The 27,875-nt window shown below is 40.9% G+C and overlaps 1 protein-coding gene across 10 annotated transcripts in view; it reads left to right on the top strand.

Moving 5' to 3' along the window:
• The first annotated feature begins 4,918 nt into the window (after nt 1–4,918).
• LOC110529501 (ubiquitin-conjugating enzyme E2 J1) overlaps nt 4,919–27,875 on the top strand; it is a 37,490-nt gene continuing 14,533 nt past the window's right edge. For 3 of the 10 annotated variants that reach the window (XM_090183093.1, XM_021611740.3, XM_090183094.1), the window contains exons 1-2: nt 4,944–5,276; nt 26,683–26,782. Coding sequence is in view for 4 of the 10 variants with exons in the window: in XM_021611737.3 (XP_021467412.2) it covers nt 5,246–5,276; nt 26,717–26,782 (97 nt within the window). In the remaining 6 variants the exon portion in view is untranslated. Of the gene's footprint in view, nt 5,277–26,682; nt 26,783–27,875 lie in introns of all 10 variants that reach the window. The other 7 variants (XM_021611737.3, XM_090183091.1, XM_090183095.1 and 4 more) reach the window with 7 other exon arrangements.

The following is a 27,875-nucleotide window of genomic DNA, read 5'->3' as shown; positions in this document are numbered from 1 at the left end:
TCGGGGGCAGTGTACTATCCTCAAAGCGGGCAAAGAATGTGTTTAGTTTGTCTGGAAGCAAGACGTCGGTGTCGGTGACGTTGCTGGTTTTCTTTTTGTAGTCCGTGATTGTCTGTAGACCCTGCCACATATGTCTCGTGTTTGAGCCGTTGAATTGCGACTCCACTTTGTCTACTGACATTTGGCTTGGTTGATTGCCTTGCGGAGGGAACAACTTCACTGTTTGTACTATTCCCAGTCACCTGTCCATGTTTAAATGTGGTGGTTCGGCTGGGGAGGGCTTAATAGAAATGGTAGCAGAAGGTGAATGTTGAACTTTTGTTGCACACATTTCCAGATGATGCTGCAAAACCGTTTTGCGGCCTCGATCACACCGACAGCATTAATGCATTTTGGTATACTAGAAGTACATTTATTTGCAATGGAACGCTGTGTTTGCATTGCAGCATTGTGTTGCAGAGGCAGTTGCAGTGCGTTTTGTGTGGTGTAGATGATTGATTTATCGAAAGTATGTGTCAAACAGTATGCGTAGACAGTATAACAGAAACGGTAGCAGAAGTTGAATGTTGAATTTATTGCACACTATCCAGATGAAGCTGGTCACATTTTGTGCAATACCGCTATCGGTGTGATCAAGCCTTTATTCCACAACTGTTCACTGTGTGCGCACATGGTCATGGCTGTTTTCAAATTTATGCACATTCTCAAGCAAGCGTTCATATTTATAAATCTCACACTTTGCTTGGAAATGATCCCACGCATGGTTTAAGCACAGATGTGTGCCTACTCGTGATTGATAAATGAGGCCCTGACTTGAAAGTTGGAGAAGCACGCCTGTTGAGGTGAGAAGTGAGAAGTGAAGCTGCATAGGTTGAAGACTGAGGATGTCCTTAAATGGATTCTGTACAGTGGAATATCCCTCACTGACAGTGTTCTAGGACTGATGGGGGTGTCTGATGTTTGGTGACCAATGTTTCCCATTATAGATTCTTATTCAAATTTCACACAGAATGCTTAAATTTCTCCTTTTACTTTTGAGAATGCCCCTATTCTTCTCACCATTGACAATTCTCCAGCTTCAATGCATCAATTTGGAATGTCCAAACAATGAATTTGCGGAGTGCAGACTGTTTTTGAGGTTTCTCTATGACGTTGGCTTAAAGGTCCAATGCAGACAGTTTTATCTGGGTATGAAAACAGCTGTATTTCTGGGTAACAATTAAGTATCTTACTGTGATTTTGACCATTTTAATTGAAAACAAAGGCAAAAGTAGCTTCTGTCTGGTAATAGTTTGACTGGGGAGGGGAAAACTGAAAAATAACTCTTATAGCTAGGTTTCCATCCAATTAGTGACAGATGTTTATGCGAATACATCCTCCAGGACACCCGATATCACAGGAAGGCCAAAAAGATCATGAAGGACAACAACCACCTGAGCCACTGCCTGTTCACCCCGCTATCATCTAGAAGGCGAGGTCAGTACAAGGGCATCAAAGCTGGGACGGAGAGACTGAAAAATAGCTTCTATCTCAAGGCCATAATAAAGGCAAATCACGTTTTTGACTGCACTGGGCAGTTGACCTGTAAAATGCGATTAAAATCACAGCATTATTTTGCAGATGTAGGGCAAAACTAATAATACATTGACCAGTAGGTGTCAGCAGAATGCAAAGAAACATCATAGCAGCAGGGTATGAAACTAGCTGTTTGAGTACAACGGCTCTGTGCTGCATTCACTCTACTGAAGCATGACTTGGTGCAACGTACTTCATAATGCCCTCTGCGCCCATACATGACTAATGACATTGGCATAAAGGAGAGAATGTATGGGAAGCAAAATAACAAACACTTGCAATGTGAATTCATATGGAAAAACAAGAGTCAGTCAAGGGCCATCCCCTTTATAGCTCTATGCAAATTGATATGGAAAGATATCATTATCCAAACACTGCCCGGGTTTTCGCTTTCTTGTCAAGAAATTGACCTTGACACACCACTCAAGTTAAATATATATAAAAAAAAACATTTACAAAAAAAAATCTGTGGTCTCCTTTGCAATAGAATATGACTGCTAAAGTACTGCCTCGTATGTAAATACAGGGCAACGGACTGTATGCTACTGTAGTGTTTCTCTAAAACACTGTTTTGTGTTTACTGTATTTATAGTGTACATTCTGTATGTTGACTTTGTGGAAATCCCTCTGTCTGTATTTTGTCTGCACATTTGTCTATTGCTGGCAGCACCTGTTCACTAAGTAAAATTCCAGGTATGTGTACTTTTACTGTACTTGGCAAATTAAGTGATTCTGATTCCGATTCTGATTCAAAGTTTCTCTGGGTGAAGATACTATAAATACGAAAATAGAGACAAACCAAATAGTGAGATCCAACTAGTGTACATTCAGTAGTGAGTGGTCATTTAATTTCATTGATTGATTGATTGATTCTGCACATATTCTGTTTCAAGATGTTGGGGACATTAATCCGCCATTAAAGTAAAGGCAGACTTTGCAACTAGGCATGGCTAATGTTCTTATAGGGATATGTTTTTTCTCATCATATTTTCTGCCCCAGTTTCTCAGAGAAGTATTGAAGTTCTCTTCGATTTTTCTACAAGGGCTGCTACAATTTGATTAAATCCTCCACCTGAAAGATATTGGCTTATCCTGCCCAGACACTTCAATATGGTTTATTTAGTTATAAGCATATGAGATTTCAACCACAGAATTATATTATCATGGTAACCAATTTTCAACTTCGACAAACATTGTATAAAATGTGTTGAATTTGTGCATTCGAAACAATGTCAGATCTTCAACGTTCTATCCACTATCAGAAAGAATAAACAATAGGCCTGGCAGCACCTCCTACTGGAGATTTGATCAATCTACAGCTACCGGTTTTTCGAAGTCCAGCCCTGCTCAGCTTTGATATTTGTCACGGACGGACTACTACCAACGTGCTATTGTGAGAATTATTATTGAGAGATCTCTTAATAACTAAATAGATTTCACTGTTGCTATCGAAGTCATTCCAAAAGGGTAGGTTTAACAGAGCAAATGAAATGTAACCATACTTTAACACTCATATCATCAATGATATTATTTAGGCCTATAAAGCATTTGTAAAGTCATCAACAGCTATTGTTTCAATTCAACCCAGGGTTCAACAGAAATTACCAAATTAGACAACACATGCTTTGGTTGATGTCAAATGTGATCTTAAGTTAATAATTAATATGTTAGATTTACGTCTTCATTTCAAAAATCTAAGTTAAATAATATGGTAAAATCATATCAAACTTTATTTAAAGTGCATTTAAAGTTTGATTTGATTTAGTCCTATTCTTTAACTTATATTTTTTTCAACTAGTTAACAAATGATCTGTTTGTTTCATGTCTCCAACTAAACCAAATATAAAAGTTAAAGAATAGGATTAAGCCAGTGGCTCGGATGAAACTATCCAAGCATTAGATACATCTCCTTTAAATGTTGATATTTGGTTGCTTTGTCAACCTAACACAATTCAATATGACTGTTGTAATACAGTAAATGGCCTAAAGTTAAGGCTATCTTACAAACTAATGTAACAGTTTTTATTCAACCTTAAAATGAGTTCATCACCACTGGCCACATTGAGGTTACTGTAACTACAAAATGATTCTTATGTAATCATAGAAACGTACATGTTTGAGATAGCATGCAAAGGTCGCAGGTCTGTGGAAATCTTCACAATATAAATATATGTTCAGAATTTCGCAGCACTGATCACTTAAATATGTACTTTTAATGTAATCTCAACTACAATCCAGGTAATTTGGTTGTGCTATTAGATGAAGCAGAGAGATAGCACATTAAGTAAAAAATACAATTTTTTTAAAAGTGGTTGAAAGTGCAGTGGAGGCTGCCGAGGGGAGGATGACTCATAATAATGGATTGACTTGATGAAACCATGTGCTTGATGTAACTGATACCATTCCACCAATTCCGCTCCAGCCATTACCACAAGCCCGTCCTCCTCAATTAAGTTGCCCAGGATGTGTAAATGTTGGGTTGATTTACACACGAAAGGGCTCATTTTTAGTAAGTCTACTGTCCATGAGCCTGGTGATGCATCCTCCTAGGTTTAGAGAAGTCCAAGTCCCTTTATTCATGGTGAAAAAAATCACATCCTTGGGTGGTTCAAATTGAATTATAATCAACATGATCAACAAGGGCCATGCATGGCCATTGTGTGTCATCCAAATAAGGGATGACTTTTTGGTGGAGCCAGGGTTAGCTATCTATGGTAAAAATATCTCAAGAGTTGTTATATTCTGTATTTTATAATGATGTTATACATGGAAGGCAGTCATGGCGTGGTCGGGCTACATTAATAATGTACACACAGCTGGCAATTGCCTGCTGGGCAGTCATTGGTTTTGAGTGTGAGTCTCACACAAAATAACATAATTTGAAAATTTTATAATGTTTGAAAATATTACATCATATTTTGTGAATCATTTGAGGTGGATTTAATCAAATGAAGATTAATTACATATAATCCTGTGTCCTGTACTCGTATTCCCCTTGATGCAAGTTGGCAGGCTGAGGTGGAGGACAGCTGGCTGGCAGTACAGAGACAGAGTCGGCTGGAGGGTAAAGATGTAAAAGGGGAGGGTCCTGGGGTACTGCAGAGATTACATTAACCACAGCCGCAAAGCCCTCCCTTTAATCCTGTTTCACCATGGAGCTATGAAAGGCCACTGCAATCCCATTAAAAATGTTTCTGAATAAATGGGAAAATATTCTGCATTGGCGCAAGTATGAATGCTCTCTCACTTACTCACACACACACACACACGCACACACACACACACACACACACACAGAAAGAGAGAACGAATGAAATAAAGTGTATTTGAATAAAGTTTTATTGTTCAAAACTTGACTTTTCTACTTCCTGTTTACGTTTATCCAGTGACATCACACGACTAACATTTTTCTTCGAACAGGTCATCGTCCCACCAAACTTGTGCCACAACAGGATTTACGTTGTAGCTAACTAATTGATATGACAGTTAGCAAACAAACTGCATACGACTTTTATCTGTTGCTGAGCTTTACCGAATATACTGTTCGAATGTTTAGGACTTTTCAGACGAAGCAAAAGTCAGTGTTAGCTAGCTCCTAGCTAGCTAGTAAAGTCAGCTGTCTCTCGTAAACATACACCAGCTACATTTTCAGTCCCGTTGACTTGTTAAAATGGAGAACAAATACAACCTGAAAAGCCCAGGTAAGTTTGTAAATATAACAGTTTTTACTCCTTTCAATATCTCGAACGAGCAAAAAACAGCGAAGGTGCTATCCTGGCTCGCTAAACTAATGCTAGCTAGCTTGGCAGAAATTATTAGGTTTGATTTACTTCCGCATTGGGTTTCCCATAATGATGGAGTGATGCCACCCTCATTCTATTAATTCATTTATCTATCTAGCTACCTAAGACATGACATCCCTTTCACTTTACCACCATGTTAGCTAGCTTGTTCCTGGATGTTTATCCAACTTCGTACCCAGTGATAATTTAATAATCAGACAAAACACAAATGATATGACATTAAGAACTAATCACACCGGCAATATGGCTTTTTACAGGCGTACTGTCAGTTAATAACAAGTGACTTCCATGACACTGACATATAGCACTCATTAACTGAAGTCATGATATAGCTTTGTCTATTTTTGTATTGCTGCTCATTTGATCAGACATCATGGATTCATTGAACATTGTTTAAATCCAAAGTTGATGTCTAAGTCTTGTAGCTATTTGCATTCACTAACACCTTACTAAAAAATACTATAATCTAAGCAGTGAGCCCTGGTTACTACCCGCTTCAAAATATTGAACGCGTTTCAGGCACATCTGACGTTGACATTGTTGTTCTGGCTTGTCTGGTCCAAGGAGATACACACGCACAAGAGCACACTACAGGCAGGTGCAACATTTGTTTATTTGGATCCCCATTTGCTTTTGCAGAAGCAGCTCCTCATCCTGGGGCCCACAAAAAATATGCAACATGACAAGTAACAAAACACTGACAGACAAGGAAAGTCACAGACATTTTTAAATACGATATACAAACAATGCAACAAAAATAATACAAACAATACAACAACAAAAATAATATGTGTGTCCCCTTACACCCCCTGCTGTTCCTTGAGTTGTTTTTCATCTGTTTTTTAAGGTAATTTTGCTGTTTGATTGAATAATTGGAGATGGGAGTTCCATGGGTCTGTATAAAGCTGCATTACCGTGAATTTGTTTTGGACTTGGGGACTGTGAAGAGACCCCTGGTGTATGGCTGGGCGGTATACCGTATTTTACGATATACCAGTATTGATGCACACCGGTGTGGGTTTTTACTCTACATTCTATAATGGTATTTGAATGTTTGGTTTGTTAAATGTGATATGCCGTGTGTAGCTTCCATTTTTATAGTTTACTTCGCTACTTAAGTAATCTCTCTCCACTCTCTCTCTCCATGCCGCTTTCCACACAGAACTAGCCCCGCTCCCTGTCACTCAAGGAGTACATTTGCTGTTCCTTCTCGACCACGAGTCTCTTGCGTTCAGTCTCTGCATGGTCAATGCAGCACATGCAACTATGTTGATGATAACGATGCTGTTTTCACTGCTTCTTAATATAAATCCAATAGTGTTCTGTAATTACACTATCAGTTTGTGTTTCTTACATCTGCAAACTGCTAGTTTGTATTTTCTTAGTAAGCTAGTAAGAGAAAACGTAACTAGCAATACATGCATGAAGTAGCTAAGAGAGAACATTCAATGTAGCCAAAAATTATAGGGTGCCTAGGGAACTTTTTGGTTTCTACTTTTTCACAATAACTCCTCCCTGGCATTTTCATTTGTTGTCATGTCAATCACTGTATTCAAAGTGCCCACAATTTCTTTTCTTTTTTAAATTTGTAAAAAAAAAATTTTACCTTTTATTTAACTAGACAAGTCAGTTAAGAACAAATTCGGGAGCCCCACAGCTATTATATTCTAACTATAGAGTTAGAATAATTATTCTATTTCCGGGATTCCAACAGTTCAACCAAGTGTTTCTCTCTAAATTCTCTCTAAAAGTCAAAGCCCATATTATGCAGCCCTACGTTTCAGTGTGGCAATGACCTCAAATGAGTGCAGGAAATGCAGAAATTGATAAATGCAGAAAATGTATTTTTGTTGAATTGAACAGTATAAAACAATCAGAATGGAAAAATGCCCATTGAAATCACTTAGTGCATTCGGGAAAGTATTCAGAACCTTTCACTTTTTCCACATTTCGTTAAGTTGAATCATTTTTTCCCCTCGTCAATCTACACACAATACCCCAAAATGACAAAGGGACAACAGGTTTTTAGAAATGTTTGCAAATTTATAAAAATAAAAAATACCTTGTTTTTAACATTTATTTCATTTAACCTTTATTTAACTAGGCAAGTCGGAATACTTATTTACATAAGTAGTCAGACCCTTTGCTATGAGACTCGAAATTGAGCTCTGGTGCATTCTGTTTCCATTGATCATCCTTGAGATGTTTCTAAAACTTGATTGGAGTCCACCTGTGGTAATTCAGTTGATTGGAAAAGGTTTGGAAAGGCACACACCTGTCTATATAAGGTTCCACAGTTGACAGTGCATGTCAGAGCAAAAACCAAGCCATGAGGTCGAAGGAATTGTCTTTAGAGCTCGGAGATGGGATTGTGTCCAGGCACAGATCTGGGGAAGGGTACCAACAAATAATTCTGTAGCACTGAAGGTCCCCAAGAACACAGTGGCCTCAATCATTCTTAAATGGAAGAAGTTTGGAACCACCAAGACTCTTCCTAGAGCTGGCCGCCTTGCCAAACTGAGCAACGGGGCGAAGGGCCTTGGTCAGGGAGGTGGCCAAGAACCCGATTGTCACTCTGACAGAGCTCCGGAGTTTCTCTGTGGAGATGAGAGAACCTTCCAGAGGGCCAACCATCTCTGCATCACTCCACCAATCAGCCCTTTATGTTAGAGTGGCCAGACAGAAGCCACTCCTCAGTAAAAGGCGCATGAGCGCCCGCTTGGAGTTTGCCAAAGGCACCTAAAGGACTCTCAGACCATGAGAAACAAGATTCTCTGGTATAATGAAACCAAAATTGAAGTTTTTGGCCTGAATGCCAAGTGTCACGTCTGGAGGAGACCAGGCACTGCTCATCATCTGGCCAATACCATCCCTACTGTGAAGCATGGTGGTGGCAGCATCATGCTGTGGGGATGGTTTTCAGCGCAGGGACTGGGAAATTAGTCAGGTTTGAGGGAAAGATGAACAGAGCAAAGTACAGAGAGATCATTGATGAAAACCTGCCCCAGGACCTCAGATTGGGGTTTAGGTTTACATTCCAACAGTTCAAGGATCTTAAGAACAAAGAATGGGAGAAACTCCCCAAATACAGGTGTGCCAAGCTTGTAGCGTCATACCCAAGAAGACTCGAGGAGTATTGTGTGTAGATTAAGCGGATAAAACAAACCATTTAATCAATTTCAGAATAAGGCTGTAACGTAACAAAATGTGGAAAAAGAAGGGGTCTGAATACTTTATGAATGCACTGTGTTGCCACCCTAGGTTCACGGACTACTCAAAGCAAATGTACCTATTTTTAATTATTCAAAAACATAAAATACCGTCATAGCGTATTTTTTTGTAAATATTGTGATTTGATATTTTGGCCATATCGCCCAGCCCTACCCTGGTGGCATGTCTTATGGACCCGTGTTCGAGGTGAATGTTATTTTATTATGCAGACAATCTGGAATTTATGACAGTAATATACAGTGCCTTGCGAAAGTATTCGGCCCCCTTGAACTTTGCGACCTTTTGCCACATTTCAGGCTTCAAACATAAAGATATAAAACTGTATTGTTTTGTGAAGAATCAACAACAAGTGGGACACAATCATGAAGTGGAACAACATTTATTGGATATTTGAAACTTTTTTAACAAATCAAAAACTGAAAAATTGGGCGTGCAAAATTATTCAGCCCCCTTAAGTTAATACTTTGTAGCGCCACCTTTTGCTGCGATTACAGCTGTAAGTCGCTTGGGGTATGTCTATCAGTTTTGCACATCGAGAGACTGAATTTTTTTCCCATTCCTCCTCGCAAAACAGCTCGAGCTCAGTGAGGTTGGATGGAGAGCATTTGTGAACAGCAGTTTTCAGTTCTTTCCACAGATTCTCGATTGGATTCAGGTCTGGACTTTGACTTGGCCATTCTAACACCTGGATATGTTTATTTTTGAACCATTCCATTGTAGATTTTGCTTTATGTTTTGGATCATTGTCTTGTTGGAAGACAAATCTCCGTCCCAGTCTCAGGTCTTTTGCAGACTCCATCAGGTTTTCTTCCAGAATGGTCCTGTATTTGGCTCCATCCATCTTCCCATCAATTTGAACCATCTTCCCTGTCCCTGCTGAAGAAAAGCAGGCCCAAACCATGATGCTGCCACCACCATGTTTGACAGTGGGTATGGTGTGTTCAGGGTGATGAGCTGTGTTGCTTTTACGCGAAACATAACGTTTTGCATTGTTGCCAAAATGTTCAATTTTGGTTTCATCTGACCAGAGCACCTTCTTCCACATGTTTGGTGTGTCTCCCAGGTGGCTTGTGGCAAACTTTAACCGACACTTTTTATGGATATCTTTAAGAAATGGCTTTCTTCTTGCCACTCTTCCATAAAGGCCAGATTTGTGCAATATACGACTGATTGTTGTCCTATGGACAGAGTCTCCCACCTCAGCTGTAGATCTCTGCAGTTCATCCAGAGTGATCATGGGCCTCTTGGCTGCATCTCTGATGTATGAGCTGAAAGTTTAGAGGGACGGCCAGGTCTTGGTAGATTTGCAGTGGTCTGATACTCCTTCCATTTCAATATTATCGCTTGCACAGTGCTCCTTGGGATGTTTAAAGCTTGGGAAATCTTTTTGTATCCAAATCCGGCTTTAAACTTCTTCACAACAGTATCTCGGACCTGCCTGGTGTGTTCCTTGTTCTTCATGATGCTCTCTGCGCTTTTGACGGACCTCTGAGACTATCACAGTGCAGGTGCATTTATACGGAGACTTGATTATACACAGGTGGATTGTATTTATCATCATTAGTCATTTAGGTCAACATTGGATCATTCAGAGATCCTCACTGAACTTCTGGAGAGAGTTTGCTGCACTGAAAGTAAAGGGGCTGAATAATTTTGCACGCCCAATTTTTCAGTTTTTGATTTGTTAAAAAAGTTTGAAATATCCAATAAATGTCGTTCCACTTCATGATTGTGTCCCACCTGTTGTTGATTCTTCACAAAAAAATACAGTTTTATATCTTTGTTTGAAGCCTGAAATGTGGAAAAAGGTCGCAAAGTTCAAGGGGGCCGAATACTTTCGCAAGGCACTGTATTTAAGACCAACTTATTATGAATCACCCATTCCAATACTGACTGCAGCTCCTTATTTAGAATTTTAGTGAGCTCAGTGGCTTTGGGTGCTGACCTGTGAATGTGGAATCATGCGCATGCATAGTTATTCTAGCTTTGTCTATGACCAGTGGCAAATGATTTGTGAAAATAGGAAAGAATAACGGCCCAAGGCAACTGCCCTGAGGGACACCGCACTGTACAGTGCCCTCCACTAATATTGGCACGCTTGGTAAATATGAGCAAAACAGTCTGTAAAAAAATATATTTGTTGTTTATCCTCTTGGTCATTCAACTTTTAATTAAAGTAAAATAATTGAAAGAAAAAATACATTCCTAACATATATATATTTTTTTTACGCGTGCCACAATTATTGGTACACCTTCATTCAATACTGTGTGCAACCTCCCTTTTTCCAAGATAACAGTTCTGAGTCTTCTTCTATAATGTGTAATGAGGTTGGAGAACACATGGCAAGGGATCGGAGACCATTCCTCCATACAGAATCTCTCCAGATCCTTAGGATTCTGATCCTTCTGATTCTCTCCTCTTCAGCTCATCCCACAGGTTTAGGCCAGGGGACTGGGATGGCCATGGCAAAACCTTGATTCTGTGGTCAGTGAACCATTTTTTGTGTTGATTTTGAGGTGTGCTTTGGTTCATTGTCCTGCTGGAAGATCCAACCAAGGCCCAGTTTAAGCTTCCGAGCAGAGGCAGTCAGGTTTTGATATAATATCTGCTGGTACTTGATGGAGTCCATGATACTATGTATCCTAACAAGTTGGCCAGAGCCTTTGGAAGAAAAACAGGCCCACAACATCAAAGATCCACCACCATAATTCACAGTGGTGATGAGGTACTTTTCTGCATGGATATCTTTCTGTCTATTCCAAACCCACCTCTGGTGTTTGTTTCCAAAAAGCTCTATTTTAGTCTCATCTGACCATAGAACCTGGTCCCATTGAAAGTTCCAGTAACGTTTGGCAAACTGTAGGTGCTTGAGATTGTTGTTTGATTACAGCAACGGCTTTTTTATGGCAACTCTCCCAAACATCTTGTGGTTATGTAGGTGGCATCTGATCGTAGTTTTGGAGACTTTTTGACCCCAAGACCCAACTAACGTCTGCAATTCTCCAGCTGTGATTCTTGGAGATTTTTTGGCCCCTCTAACCACCCTCCTCACTGTGCATGGGGTCAATATAGACACACGTCCTCTTCCAGGCCGATTGTTAATATCTCCAGTTGCTTTAAACTTCTTTATTATTGCCCTGATAGTGGAAATTTACATTTTCAATCATTGAGCTATTTTCTCACAGCCATTTCCTGATTTGTGCAGCTCAACAGCCTTTTGTTGCACATCATTACTGTATTCTCGGGTCTTTCCCAGAGTGATGGATGACAATGGGAGCTTGGCCTGTATGTCACCTCATGTATACCCCAGTGAAACAGGAAGTCATGGCTTACCACTTAAGTATTCCTAATCACTCAGGTGAACTTAATGTAAAATATGCATGGGAAATACATCAGTTAGATTTTACTTAAGAATTTCTAGGGGTGCCAATAATTGTGGCACACATGTTTTGAAGAAAAATATTTATTTAATTTACTTAACATTTATTTTTTTCAATCATTTTACTTCAATTAAAGGTTAGTTTTTTTGTGAATATTTTGAATCAAAGACCAAGCGGATCAACAGCAAAGACATTTTTATTACAGCCCATTTTGCTCATATTTACCAAGGGTGCCAATATAAGTGGAGATCACTGTACATATCTGACATCAGGTTGTTTTTTTCTTCTGGTGATATAGATCTATGGCGCCCTCTTGAGGCATTTGTCTTATTTCATCAAATGATAAGCTGAAAGCTTCAGAAAAGCTCAATGCATAAACTCAGCAAAAAAAGAAACGTCCCTTTTTCAAGACCCTGTCTTTCACATATCTTCATTGTAAAGGGTTTAAACACTGTTTCCCATGCTTGTTCAATGAATCATAAACAATTAATGAACACGCACCTGTGGAACGGTCGTTAAGACACTAACAGCTTACAGATGGTAGGCAATTAAGGTCACAGTTATGAAAACTTAGGACACTAAAGAGGCCTTTCTACTGACTCTGGAAAAACACCAAAAGAAAGATTCCCAGAGTTCCTGCTCATCTGCGTGAACGTGCCTTAGGCATGCTGCAAGGAGACATGAGGACTGCAGATGTGGCCAGGGCAATAAATTGCAATGTCCTTACTGTGAGACGCCTAAGACAGCACTACAGGGAGACAGGATGGACAGCTGACTGTCCTCGCAGTGGCAGACCACGTGTAACAACACCTGCACAGGATCGGTACATCCGAACATCACACCTGCGGGACAGGTACAGGATGGCAACAACAACTGCCCGAGTTACACCAGGAACACACAATCCCTCCATCAGTTCTCAGACTGTCCGCAATAGGCTGAGAGAGGCTGGACTGAGGGCTTGTAGGCCTGTTGTAAGGCAGGTCCTTACCAGACATCGCCGGCAACCACGTTGCCTATGGGCACAAACCCACCGTCGCTGGACCAGACAGGACTGGCAAAAAGTGCTCTTCACTGACGAGTCGCAGTTTTGTCTCACTAGGGGTGATGGTCAGATTCGCGTTTATCGTCGAAAGAATGAGCGTTTCACCGAGGCCTGTACTCTGGAGCGGGACCGATTTGGAGGTGGAGGGTCAGTCATAAGACTTAGCTTGTTGTCATTGCAGGCAATCTCAACGCTGTGCGTTACAGGGAAGACATCCTCCTCCCTCATGTGGTACCCTTCCTGCAGGCTCATCCTGACATGACCCTCCAGCATGACAATGCCACCAGCCATACTGCTCATTCTGTGCGGGATTTTCTGCAAGACAGGAATGTCAGTGTTCTGCCATGGCCAGCGAAGAGCCTGGATCTCAATCCCATTGAGCACGTCTGGGACCTGTTGGATCGGAGTGTGAGGGCTAGGGCCATTCCCCCCCAAAAATGTCTGGGAACTTGCAGGTGCCTTGGTGGAAGAGTGGGGTAACATCTCACAGCAAGAACTGGCAAATCTGATGCAGTCCATGAGGAGGAGATGCACTGCAGTACTTAATGCAGCTGGTGGCCACACCAGATACTGACTATTCCTTTTGATTTTGACCCTCCCCCCTTTGTTCAGGACAACATTATTCCATTTCTGTTAGTCACATGTCTGTGGAACTCGTTCAGTTTATGTCTCAGTTGTTGAGCCTTGTTATGTTCATACAAATATTTACACGTTAAGTTTGCTGAAAATAAACGCAGTTGACAGTGAGAGGATGTTTCTTTTTTTGTTGAGTTTAGTTGATTTTATTAAAACACCTAGGGTGTGTCTTGGAAAAATACATGTTTAAAAATTTGGACTAATTGATTGGTCGAAAGAACAGATGACTTTCAGTCGACTCCAGAAATGTTTAATCTTAATCTTATTATCAATTTCCTTTAACAATCATCAGTCATCAGAGTCGGTGTAGTACAAGTTGAGTGCCCTTCTCTATATGCATGCTGAAAGTCAGTAGTTAACTTGTTACTGAGTGGGTGGGAAGAACATGCCACTTTCAACCAGTTCCAATCAGTTGCACTAAGCTCCATGTGTTCGCAGGTTCTGTGGTTTCACACTCGATCAAATTAGAGATGGTTTCTAGATTTCATTTTCTGCCTTCTGTGGCATTTGCCTTGGGCTCTGTCAAGATAATCGAAATGTACCGAGACCTTGTTTTAGCATGAAGCATTTTTTTGCCTGTCGCTTCTGGCACACTAGATCAGGTATAGAGGTAGAATTCTCTCTGATCAGAATATTGATTAAAGCTGTCTTGTCCTTGCACACTTGGTGTTGGTTGGCAAGTGAGCTGGATTTAAGGTAAGGACTTAAAGGAAGGGCTTACAATAAGGCTTGGGTTAGCTAGAGTTTGGATTTTGAGAAATAAGTCTGAGGCAATAGTTGAGTTAGAGAAATGATCAAATAAAAAAACTTGGTTCCAGTTTTGAAATGGGGTCAAAAGAAGGATAAGGCTGCAACACTTTGTAGTAGTTCAATTATATTATGGGGAACTAGAGGAATTATTCACATTGTAAAATAATGCAATTACAGTTTGCCCTCTGTGTGGAAAAGCAAATGAAGATCCTATGTTTAGAGTATCACTTTCCACCTTTTGTCTCTGAGACCTGGCATTACCTCCCAGTTTGGAGAGCAGACAGCTGTGAACAAACAGCATTAGAAACCCACAACCAAAACATTGTTCCCGTCCCAAATGGCACCCTATTCCCTATATAGTGCACAACTCATAGTGCTCTGGTCAAAAGTAGTTCACTATATAGGTAATAGTTTCAGGTTTTAATGTCTTGTGCACAAGTGCTGTGAAATGTCGTTCTTGCAAGTTCTAAACTCAACAATTCAGTGATCAATATCATTGTAGTACTAAAAAAATGACATGGTAGAAGAAAAATACATGAGAAATAAAAATGAGTGCCATTTGGGACGTAGCCCTTCTCTACGTTTGGAAAGGGGAGTGGTCAGTAGTGAGCGCCAAGTTTTCCATCATCACCTATGTCTCTAAACCCTATCGTGTCTTCTTAAGAGTTTGGTTAAAAGTGGTTACATAACGGTGTCTCCCTGTTCACAGGACAAACCCTGCCTGAATCGCCCCCAGCTGCAAACACTAAAATGCGTTACGTAAAACGATTTTGTGTACAGGATTATAATCCTATCTCCCAGGGCCATTGACCGAAACCCTTCTCACCACTGGAGTCAGGAGGCCCATGTGGCAGCAGAGGCTTTTCTTCTTTCACTCCCACTCATTGTTATTATGAGACATGGCTAAAAAAGCACTCCACATAAAATGTGTCCCAAATGGCACCCTATTCCCAGGGCTCTGGTCAAAAGTAGTGCGCTGAGTGTACAAAACATTAGGAACACCTGCTCTTTCCATGACAGACTGAACATGTGAATCTAGGTGGAAGCTATGATCCCTTATTGATGTCACCTATTAAATCCAGATGTAGATGAAGGGGAATGGACAGGTTAAGGTGCGGGGAGCTGCCTTTATCGACATCCACGTCTTCTGCGCACTTTTAAGTGCCTTTTTAAAAGAGGTATGATTGTAGGTCTCAGGTGCACTGGTTTGAGTGACAAGAACTGCAACGCTGCTGGGTTTTTCACACAACGAATTGAGTCTACTCTTAGGGTTAAAGGGGGTGCAACTCAATATTAGGAAGGTGTTCCTAATGTTTTGTAGTGCACTATAAAGGGAATACAGTGCCATTTGGGATGCAGCCATAGAAAACCAATGAGGGTTTTGGGCTCCTGTCAAAGTGCATCCAGGTGTTTGAGGAGGACCAACGGGCAGAGATCCAGCCCTAGTCTGTCTGTTCCTTTTTAGGGACAGTCACAGCATTGACAACTTCCATAGGGAGATAAGTGCTTCACATGTGTAGAGTTTTTTTATTTCACCTTTATTTAACCAGGTAGGCTAGTTGAGAACAAGAGTTCCACTCCGATGCTAACCATGTCTCCAAGTAATGTGGCGTGAGGAACTTTGATTGTATTCAGCAGAGCAATTAACTGATCCAGTGAAGAAAAAAACGTCACTGTCTGTCTGCAACATCTGGTCCCTGTGTATCAGCAATGAGTATCAGTATTGATGAAAAGTCTGTGAGCCATGGTAAGAGCACTGTCATGTAAAGCTTGACATTACTGTTGTCCTGATCTAGTTTATTATGATTTTGAACAGCTGGATTCTTACTGACAAAATTATGCAATACTGTTGTCAAGGATTTCTTTCTTATTATTTTAGCTCTGTATCCTAACTTGTGAATTTTTACGATAACTCACCATGCTTAACCGATAGCCTGACTCTCACTTTCAAAAGCCCCTGATCCCACAGTGGCTTTAATGAGGGACGGCTGAGTAGTTTAGCCTATACGAGGGGGCATGTTCGCTGTCGGATGAGGGGTCTGAGAACTGCATCTCACCTTGCTATCCCCCGGGAAACACGAGTGCAGACTAAGCTATATCAGACTACTCCAAGACCATGCCGATTTGACCACCCACATGCGGGAAAAAAAATAACTAGGCTTTTTATTCTCTTCAGGCTTTTTTTCTCTCTCCCCGCCACAACCAGAGTGCCAAGTGCTTTTTTAAGGCAGCTGCATCTCTTTCAGTAGTGGGAGCCAGTGCTTAATCCCCAAACCAAACGAATTGGACTTGAGGCTGGGTGGTTCTTAGAGTGCTTAGTGGCGCTCCAGGATAGATTCAGCTCAGAAGAACGGAGTGCTCACATGGCCATAACACACATTTTTACTTGACCTTACACTCATTATAATATAGCCCTTGAACAATTAGGCTATGCATCAAACTCCCCAGATTCAGAGTTAGAAGTTTACATATATAGCCTATTTGCCTAGTAACAAATGGGCAATTGCAACTTTAGGACAAGGTAGGTAGGCTAAATGCACAATAGGAATAGGAAGTGTAAGCTATGTAGCCCTATACTGCATGTTCCCTCTCATGGCAGCTGTCTCTTCCAGATGATCATCACAGAGGAGGGTGGTGTGCACAAGCCGACCACACTGCTAGTGTTATCTGGAAATCAACCCTCCAATGACCTGTCAAATCAACTCCCAAATGAAACCACTCAGTATACAATATTTTGCTCTTCATCCCACCAGCCCACTGTATTAAACCTGGTTAGTCCAATAGTGGGTGTTTTCTGTGAAATCTCAGAATATTAGTCAGCCAGCTGCTGAGAGAGACAACCACCATGCCGAAGTTGGAGTTGGAGGGGGACCCACATATTACCGGACAAACTGACAGCTGCCATGGCCCGGGGATCAGACCCATGACTGGAGAGCTTAGTGGCACAGGCAGTGTCTGAGTCGCCATTGGCCATGCCATCAAACCCTGGTGCTGACGGACACCCAGTCATCACCGTAATCAGGCTGAATGAGACATGGAGCTGAGACATTCCAAGTGGCCCTCAACATAACAAGCCTGGCATGCCCACCTCTGATACCGTATCTCACCTCCGTCACAATAATTTCCCCATCGCTGAACCGCAAAGAAGTCCCAAGTGGAATATTTTGTCTGCCACCCCACAGCAGTAGAGATAGACGGCAGGTATCAACTTAAAAATTGTGAAAATCTGTATCCACACGTCCACATACAGTGCCCTCTGTAATTATTGGGACAGTGAGAAAGTTACAGACACACAAATATCATACCCCCAAGACACCATTACAATAACGGGAGGTTATCATTTTTGTGGGTGTATGATATTTGTGCGTCTAACTTAATCGCTCATCATTATTCACGATTCATTCAGTACTATCCATAATCATGGTAGCATCTACATTAATGTAGAAGTGTTTAGAAATATATTCTATTCTTATTTACAATAAAAGTAACTCCAAAATGCTACAAAACATTATTTACCATTAATTTCTATTGGGTGCAAAATAAAATGGAACACAACCAAAACAAATAGCAAATGCATCCAACAAGTTTGTAGAGTCAAAAGCTTGATATAATCATTGTGTGCTAGGAATACGGGACCAAATACTAAACATTTGACTACTTGAATACACATAAGTGAGTTTGTCCCAATAGTTTTGGTCCCCTTAAATGGGGGCAGGCGGTGGACTATGTACAAAAAGTGCTGTAATTTAATATGGATGAAGATACCCTCAAATTAAAGCTGACATTCTGCACTTTAACCTCGTAGTCATTGTATCATTTCAGATCCAAAGTGCTGGAGTACAGAGCCAAAAGAAGAACAAATGCTTCACTGTCCCAATAATTACAGAGGGCACTATATACTGTAGACTCCCTCACCTTTTTTTTTTAGACCAGAAAACAGAGTTTTCTGCTCATAATCACACATGGTCCTCCTCCACAATAGCTCCTCCTTTGTATGATTGCATCATCTGTTGCTGCTGGGGAGTGCGAGAGAAAGGATTGCTCGCTCTGCTTTGCAGGCTTGTTGTGTGAAGACCTGCTGGAGAGTTGTGCCCTAGTTTGGACAGTGCTAACTCACAGTGGCTGTCACTGTAATTTATTGCCCTTGCTGTCTCCTCCGGTCCAGGGTTTCTGTGGGCCCAATGCATTAGGGCAGAGGTTGTAGCGCACACACATGCAAACCATACACTGCATTCGGAAAGTATTCAGTTCCCTTGACTTTTTCCAGACTGATTCTAAAATGGGTTAAATTGTTTCCCCCCCATAAATCTACACACAATAACAAAGCAAAAACAGGTTTTTAGAATTTTTTTGCAAATTTCTACAAAATAAAAAAATGATACATTTACATAAGTATTCTGACCCTTTACTCAGTACTTTGTTGAAGCACCTTTGGCAGTGATTACAGAATCAAGTCTTGGGTATGACGCTACAAGCTTGGCACACTTGTATTTGGGGAGTTTCCCATTCTTCTCTGCAGATCCTCTCAAGCTCAGTCAGGTTGGATGGGGAGCGTTGCTGCACAGCTATTTTCAGGTCTCTCCAGAGATATCCAATCGAGTTCAAGTCCGGGCTCTGGCTGGGCCACTCAAGGACATTTAGAGACTTGTCCCGAAGCCACTCCTGTATTGTCTTGGCTGTGTCCTTAGGGTCATTGCCCTGTTGGAAGGTGAACCTTCACCCCAGTCTTAGCATTCTGGAGCAGGTTTTCATCAAGGATCTCTCTGTACTTTGCTCCGTTCATCTGTTCCTCAATCCTGACTAGTCTCCCAGACCCTGCTGCTGAAAAACATCCCCACAACATGATGCTGCCATCACCATGCGTTACCTTAGGGATGGTGGCAATTTACCTCCAGATGTGACGCTTGGTATTCAGGCCAAAGAGTCTTGTTTCTCATGGTCTGGGAGTCTTTTAGGTGCCATTTGGCAAACTCCAAGCGGGCTGTCATGTGCCTTTTTCTGATGAGTGGCTTCTGTCTGGCCACTCTACCATAAAGGTCTGATTGGTGGAGTGCTGCAGAGATGGTTGTCCTTCTGGAAGGTTCTCCCATCTACACAGTGGAACTCTGGAGCTCTGTCAGAGTGACCATCGGGTTCTTGGTCACCTCCCTGACCAAGGCCCTTCTCCCCCGATTGGTCAGTTTGGCTGGGCGGCCAGCTCTAGAAGAGTCTTGGTGGTTCCAAACTTCTTCCATTTAAGAATGATTGAGGCCAGTGTGTTATTGGGGACCTTCAATACTGCAGACATGTTTTGGTACCCTTCCCCTGTGCTGTGCTTCGACATAATCCTGCCTCGGAGCTCTGCGGACAATTCCTGTTTTGCTCTGACATGCACTGTCAACTGTGGGACCTTTAAATAGACAGATGTGTGCCTTTCCAAATCATGTCCAATCAATTGAATCTACCAAAGGTGGACTCCAAGTTATAGAAAGGATGATCAATGGAAACAGGATGTACCTAAGCTCAATTTTAAGTATTATAGCAAAGGGTCTAAATACTTACAGTGAGGGGAAAAAAGTGATCCCCTGCTGGTTTTGTACGTTTGCCCACTGACAAAGAAATTATCAGTATATAATTTTAATGTTACGTTTATTTGAACAGTGAGAGACAGAATAACAACAAAAAAATCCATAAATACGCATGTCAAAAATGTTATAAAGTGATTTGCATTTTAATGAGGGAAATAAGTATTTGACCCCCTCTCAATCAGAAAGATTTCTAGCTCCGAGGTCTTTTATGAGATTAGGAGCACACTCTTAAAGGGAGGGCTCCTAATCTCAGTTTGTTACCTGTATAAAAGACACCTGTCCACAGAAGCAATCAATCAGATTCTAAACTCTCCGCCATGGCCAAGATCAAAGAGCTCTCCAAGGATGTCAGGGACAAGATTGTAGACCTACACAAGGCTGGAATGGGCTACAAGACCATCGCCAAGCAGCTTGGTGAGAAGGATGGTGCGATTATTCGCAAATGGAAGAAACACAAAATAACTGTCAATCTCCCTCGGCCTGGGGCTCCATGCAAGATCTCACCTCGTGGAGTTGCAATGATCATGAGAACGGTGAGGAATCAGCCCAGAACTACATGGGAGGATCTTGTCAATGATCTCAAGACAGCTGGGACCATAGTCATCAAGAAAACAATTGGTAACACATTACGCCGTGAAGGACTGAAATCCTGCAGCGCCCGCAAAGTCCTCCTGCTCAAGAAAGCACATATACATACATGCCCATCTGAAGTTTGCCAATGAACATCTGAATGATTCAGTGGACAATTGGGTGAAAGTGTTGTGGTCAGATGAGACCAAAATGGAGCTCTTTTGCATCAACTCAACTCGCCTTGTTTGGAGGAGGAGGAATGCTGCCCCAAGAACACCATCCCCACCGTCAAACATGGAGGTGGAAACATTATGCTTTGGGGGTGTTTTTCTGTTAAGTGGACAGGACAACTTCACATCAAAGGGACGATGGACGGGGCTATGTACTGTCAGATATTGGGTGAGAATCTCCTTCCCTCAGCCAGGGTATTAAAAATGGGCCGTGGATGGGTATTCCAGCATGACAATGACCCAAAACACACGGCCAAAGCAACAAAGGAGTGGCTCAAGAAGAAGCACATTAAGGTCCTGGAGTAGCCTAGCCAGTCTCCAGACCTTAATCCCATAGCACATCTGTGGAGGGAACTGAAGGTTCGAGTTCCCAAACGTCAGCCTCAAAACCTTAATGACTTGGAGAAGATCTGCAAAGAGGAGTGGGACAAAATCCCTCCTGAGATGTGTGCAAACCTGGTGGCCAACTACAATAAACATCTGACCTCTGTGATTGCCAACAAGGGTTTTGCCACCAAGTACTAACTCATGTTTTGCAGAGGGGTCAAATATGTATTTCCCTCATTAAAATGCAAATCAATTTATAACATTTTTGACGTGTTTTTCTGGATTTTTTTGTTGTTATTCTGTCTCTCACTGTTCAAATAAACCTACCATTAAAATTATAGACTGATCATTTCTTTGTCAGTGGGCAAATTTACAAAATCAGCAGGGGATCAAATACTTTTTTCCCTCACTGTATGTAAATTTGTTGTTCATTTTTTATACATTTGCAAACATTTCTAAAAACCTGTTTTCGCTTCGTCATTGTGGGGCATTGTGTGTAGATTGATAATGTTTTATTTAATCAATTTTAGAATAGAGCTGTAATGTAACAAAATATGGAAAAAGTCAAGGGGTCTGAACTTTCTGAATGCACTGTATATCTTCTGCCATGACCTCTTGGCTCCCTACAGTCTTTGTTCAATATTTACTGTACTATTCATTCATACTATACAAGGTCCTTAAGCTCTATCCACTGTTCTTTCTTCATACTAAACTAGGCAGTTGTATTCCTTATTGTTTTCTGGAAGAATATTATTTTAAGCACTGTGCAAATGTTAAGCACTGCAAATTAATATATATAATATTAAGCACTCTGTCAATTAATCAAATTGTATTAGAATGCAACACATTTGAATTGATACCCTGGTCGGTGTCAACAAAGAGGGTACATTTGAAAAGCCGCTCACTCTAGGAGCTCGGATGCAAAAATTGAATTACCAACGTTTCGACAGCCAAGCTGTCTTCATCAGGGTATGATCACAAACACTGCGGGATGACTCGTTTATGTAGTGTCAAAAGACACAGGTGTCTGTAATCATGGCCAAGAGTGGCCTAATATCATTGGTTAATTATCAAATATTAAAATGTCATACAAAGAACAGCATACAAACAACAAATGGATAGCATATGATCATATATTCATTTGACTACAAAAGCTTACAAACAATTACAATGGCAAAGTCACAATCACAAGAATGGCTTCAGATCAAAGTCTACGTTGAGACCGAAGGGCGCAAGGGTCTTTAAGTTAAAGATCCAGGCAGCCTCTCGTTTTAACAATCAATTATCAAGGTCACCCCCTCTCCTAGGGAGGGTGACATGTTCGATGCCAATATAACGCAGAGACGAAATAGAATGGCCTGCCTCCAAGAAGTGGGCCGCAACTGGGTAAAAAAGTTTTTACCCCTAATGGTGCTACGATGCTCTGAGATGCGTACTTTTAATTTGTGCTTTGTTTTACCCACATCATTTTTACCACAAGGACAAGTTATATGATAAATAACTGCCTTAGTGGAGCACGTAATAACACCTTTGATTGGGATCGATTTCCTTGTTTGTGGGTGTTTGAAGGATCTACAAGTGCCATTGCATTGAGCACAGCCATTACATTTGTAATTTCAATCCAGTAGGGGCGCAAATAGACGTTGTTCAGGAATATCTTGAGTGTACCAATTGGTCTCTGAGAGTTCTGCCCCGCGAGAATACGACCAGGGAAGGTACGAAAACACATTACCGAGACTATCATCGGATTTTAGGATGTGCCAATGTTTGTGAACAATTCCCTTAATTTGTTCAGACCACTTTGAATAGTGGGTAGTTAGAACACAAGAATGCGTATTTTTGCGAGACTGACCTTGAAAAACGTCATGTTTTGTTTTGAATTTTCTCAATGGCAATATTAATCTGATCATTCTTGTAGCCCCTCTCCTTGATTCTTTTGATTCAACAGAATTGGCTGTAGGGCAAACTATTTTTCAAGTGAAGTGGGTGACAACTATTTTTCAAGGGAAGTGGGTGACAACTATCAGCCCTCAACAAACTGTTACGATCAGTAGGCTTCCTGTAAAGATCAGTGTATAGAACATTATCTTCACACAAGATCAGAAGATCAAGAAAACTGATTTGACGTGTGTCAGATCGCATAGTAAATCTCAAATGATAGAAAAACATGGAATGCCTGGAGCTGTTTTGCATCACCCCTCCATAGAACACAAATATAATCCATATACCGTTTCCAAATAATGATTTGAGGCAAGAAAACATTTGAGAGGATTGAAAATAGACTGTTTCTCCATGTAACCCACATACAAATTAGCATAGTTAGGAGCCATGGGGGATCCCATAGCAGTAACAAAGAGGGTACAACCTATTGCACAATTCCACAGAAAATGATTAATATTTCCTTTGTTATGTGCTTGAAGTTGTGACTAGCTTGAGTGCTTACATACATTTCAGCTTTGTTGTATTGTGCCACTTCCCGTTGAAGCTTAGCATCTATTTGTAACAGATTTCCAAGCTGTATAAACAGAAATGCATCTGTCGGTGTCTGACTCCTACAACATGATGTCTAAGCTTGATTATTTATTTTTTTTGCATCAGCAAATGTCCATAATATATCTGTCGCTAATAGTGAAATTATACAGTTTTACAGTATTACTTACCCGCCAGTGTTATGATTGGCTGTGATATTTGTATTTCTCCTTCCGGGGGAACATCTGTTGGAAAAATGATACTGGGAAAGCTGTTCTGACTTTGGCTGTGTTTATCAAGTGGATTTGCTAATTTCCTAGTTGCTACAATTCTACACTTTTTGCTCAACTTCAGTTTATGTGAGAAAACAGGCACTGAATAGTGTAAGGAATCTAACAATTTTTACAGAATGGCACAAATTCCCCGATATCAGGGTACTCATGTCAACATGTTTGCTTTCAGAGCATATTTGATCCCAAGTTATAAGGGGGAGCGATACCTCGGTGTCTCAGTACCATCTAAATCGCTGTGAAATATATTTTCAAATACACAAAATATCGTTTTTACAGCTATTTGAAGCTGGTGGACCAACACCACTGTTTGAAGCTGGTGGACCAACACCACTGTTTGAAGCTGGTGGACCAACACCACTGTTTGAAGCTGGTGGACCAAAACCACTGTTTGAAGCTGGTGGACCAAAACCACTGTTTGAAGCTGGTGGACCAAAACCACTGTTTGAAGCTGGTGGACCAAAACCACTGTTTGAAGCTGGTGGACCAAAACCACTGTTTGAAGCTGGTGGACCAAAACCACTGTTTGAAGCTGGTGGACCAAAACCACTGTTTGAAGCTGGTGGACCAAAACCACTGTTTGAAGCTGGTGGACCAAAACCACTGTTTGAAGCTTAATTTTTTGTTATGGAAAATATATTTCCCAGCGATTTAGATGTTACAATGATTCCCTACACTATTCAGTGCTTGTTTTCTCACAAACTGAAATTATCAGTTTAGTAACACTGTCATTCCACTATTAGCACCAGAAATATTTTAGAAATTTCCTGAAATTACGATGCACCTTTTAAAGCCACAGTAGAAACCATTCGCTTCACTAATTTAACAAGTCAGGATGTGAAAATAACTTTCTCAGACAGTATTTTTTTGGTGTAAATAGTATTCCCCCATTTCTTTGGTCACACTGTTTGACCTGCATGTCATTCGCTCTTCGAAAGGTGCTTATTGATAATTATTAGCATGTCATAACTAGGGCTGTGGCGGTCACGAAACTTCGATTGTCAAGCAAATAACTGTCGATCTCACTGTAATTGACCGTTAAGTAACGAACACATTTAGCATCTCCTGGCTTCCACATATAGCATACAAGTCACTGATACCTTTGGAACATCTACATTTTAAAAAGTCTAATAAATCCATGTAGTATAGCCTACACCTTCACAATAAATCCATTTCTTTTTTTTAGACAGGTCTAAAGAAACATGAACAAAATGTTTTTATTTCAGAAAAACAGAATAGCATTGTCATTATGTTAGGACCTGATCTGGCTATGCCATATTGCTGTGGGCTACACTAGTTCATTTAGCAGACAAGATTTGCTTCGAATTCCGTGGCATTATTTATATATTATTTCATAGTATGAATACAATTAAACAGAGCTGAATAAAATAGAAAATATATTATCTCCAAATGATTTGAGGGAGTGTGGTTAAATAACTAGGTACTCCTATATGCTTAATTTAGAGTTATTCATGTATCTTTAGTTGTTCTACAAACATTGGGCTATATGTTTAGATTTTTAATACATTGTAAGGCTGCATGATGCGACTCTAATGATGATTTGAAAAAAGTGTCTTGAAAGGCATGAGCTCTGCTTTGTTTTCTGCGCAGGCTGTACACACTTCATCACTCTCATTCACAATTTGACAAGCACTTGATAATGCCTCGAATTTCACAGTGGCATCCCCTTTGTGTGGCCTTAATGCACCCTAAAAAAATCCATGCCTTTTGTGGCCAGTGGCCATGGTGTCCTTGGCCCGGAGTGTTGCGTTGTGCCCTTCTCACTGAGTGCTGCGGGCTCTGAAGCACCTCTCACTCACATGGCTCTCCATCACGTGATCGGGTCTTTCTCACAGGCTACAAGTGAAGACCGACACACCGGGGACGCAACTGCGTCCTTATCCAATTCCGAGGTGCATATTTAAAATATTGGAAGAACTGTCCACATTTACTTTTCGTCAGCCAATAAGATGAGTAATTCTAACGAACAGCAAAAGCACTAGCCTATGTAAATCTACTATCCCCCAAAGTACAAAAGTTTACCTATTATATTCTGTGCGAGAAACAAATATTCCAAACATAGTCTGGGACAGTTGTGGGATGCTATAGATCTCAAATGAATACAACCACTAGCATCAAAACCACTTTTTTACGCTATGTGGCTGACACAACAGATCATAACGTTTAGCTTAAAATGTTGATAAACTATTAGGCTATTTCTTCACATTATAAGCGCAGCAGTGCACACACAGCAGTAGGCTATAAGGACCAATGTTCCATTAGCGGGATACCACCATTATCAAAAGTGACCGGAAATGCGATTATGCATGTGATGCTTTTATTATAAAGGTGCATTTTTATGGTAAATGATCTTCCCCAAACTGGACACTCGCACACTGCTAGGCTCTACACCTCTTGTAAAGTGGATCAATGTGCTTAATTTTAAGAAGTTATTTGGACACTTTCCTGTTTTGGAGGACGCATGGTTCTCGACCTTCGCCTCTCCCGAGTCTGTACGGGAATTGCAGCGATGGGACAAGACTAACTACCAATTGGATACCATAAATTTGGGGAGAAAAAGAGCTAAAACGTACAAAAAACTACATTTAAAAAAACATATAGGCCTTTGGGCTATGCTACATGAGGTGTGATACTATTATTTGAAGAAGTTGCAAAAAAATGCTTCGTTTCTTGCCTTATGCTGGGTGTCATTCACAAGTGATAGGCTAATATTGTCACCCATCAGACTATTCTTGATTTAATATTGTCTTTACATATACTAAATAATGTGTGAAATGTGTTTTGATTTAGAATGGACCATTATCATGCACCTGTCTCGATACAGGGGCAACGGAAAAAATACATAGCGAATGGAGGACGCTTTCCTGGGGTTCATTTTCATGCCAGCCAGGTAGGCTATACTCCTATTGTAAAGTTAAGCAATGTGCTTAATGTTAGGAAAGTTGAGAAATAAATATTGTAAGCCTAGCCTATAGAAAGCTGATGGATCCTCCTCTTTTTAATAGAGGCCATCATTGTTTTCTCGCGGAATTGTATAGCCTATAGAAATGTTGCACAACATGAGCTCATGGCCTCTTATGAAGTGTCTGATTAGATTTTCGAATAGATTTGCATTTATGTCAGTGATTTAAAGGGACCATGGAGTGCTGAGTACCAGGTAGTTAATACGTTTGGTAGGCTACTAATGACCATCAGCAGCATCAGAGCTTGGAGAAGCCTAATTACACTGACTAAACGGCCATTTGGAATTCGACTGCCTTCATGACTCATAACCGCCAGTGTTTGGCGGTAATACAGTCACCGCAACAGCCCTAGTCATAACCTCATCTTTAGTTTATGCAAAAAAAAAATTCCCCCAGAAAGATAAACTTGATCTTACCATCTGTGAGTAAACAGGGGGGTGGAGGGGGAAGAGTTTACTCAGCGCATTCTAGTTTCACACACCTTCTCTTTTCAGTGTAGGATTACAGAATAGTACAGATAGTTAGATCTTTAGAGGGTCTGGCCCGAGGCGAGATTAGACCTGGAACACGTGCCCCGGGAGGCGTGTGGTGTCAGCCTCTCTGTTCCACTGCCTTCCTCCCCTGCCCTTCGCCCTATAGTCATACAGGGGATGTGTCTGAAAACCTTACTAGCTGTCAAATCCTTGTTTCTCCTGTCCTTGTTTTTCTCAATTCCTCTCAAAGCAGGTTCAAGGGAGGGACCTTGGATCCTCTCCTTCAATGTGCTTTAAGAGAAATTTTGGAAACTAGAATGCAGGAAGCAAGGATTTGATTGCTGGTAATGTTTTCAAACATAGCCAGGCCAACCAGGGTTTCTTTCCAACTGATGGTCCCCACTCCCACTCCTGAGCTCATTTCACAGGCTCACTTCTTCTAAAGGATTCCAAACCAATTCCGTTCATCTGAATACCCCTTAGTTCCACTTTCCTTTTCCAATTATTTTCCAATTTCAGTTCCATCTCGCCTGCTTTTCAACGGGTC

The sequence above is a fragment of the Oncorhynchus mykiss genome, chromosome 8 (assembly GCF_057628025.1).
Source record: "Oncorhynchus mykiss isolate SJ-2025 chromosome 8, ASM5762802v1, whole genome shotgun sequence".
Taxonomy (NCBI): domain Eukaryota; kingdom Metazoa; phylum Chordata; class Actinopteri; order Salmoniformes; family Salmonidae; genus Oncorhynchus; species Oncorhynchus mykiss.
Note: the sequence above shows the minus strand (reverse complement) of the source record. Positions and strands in the feature narration are given on the sequence as shown.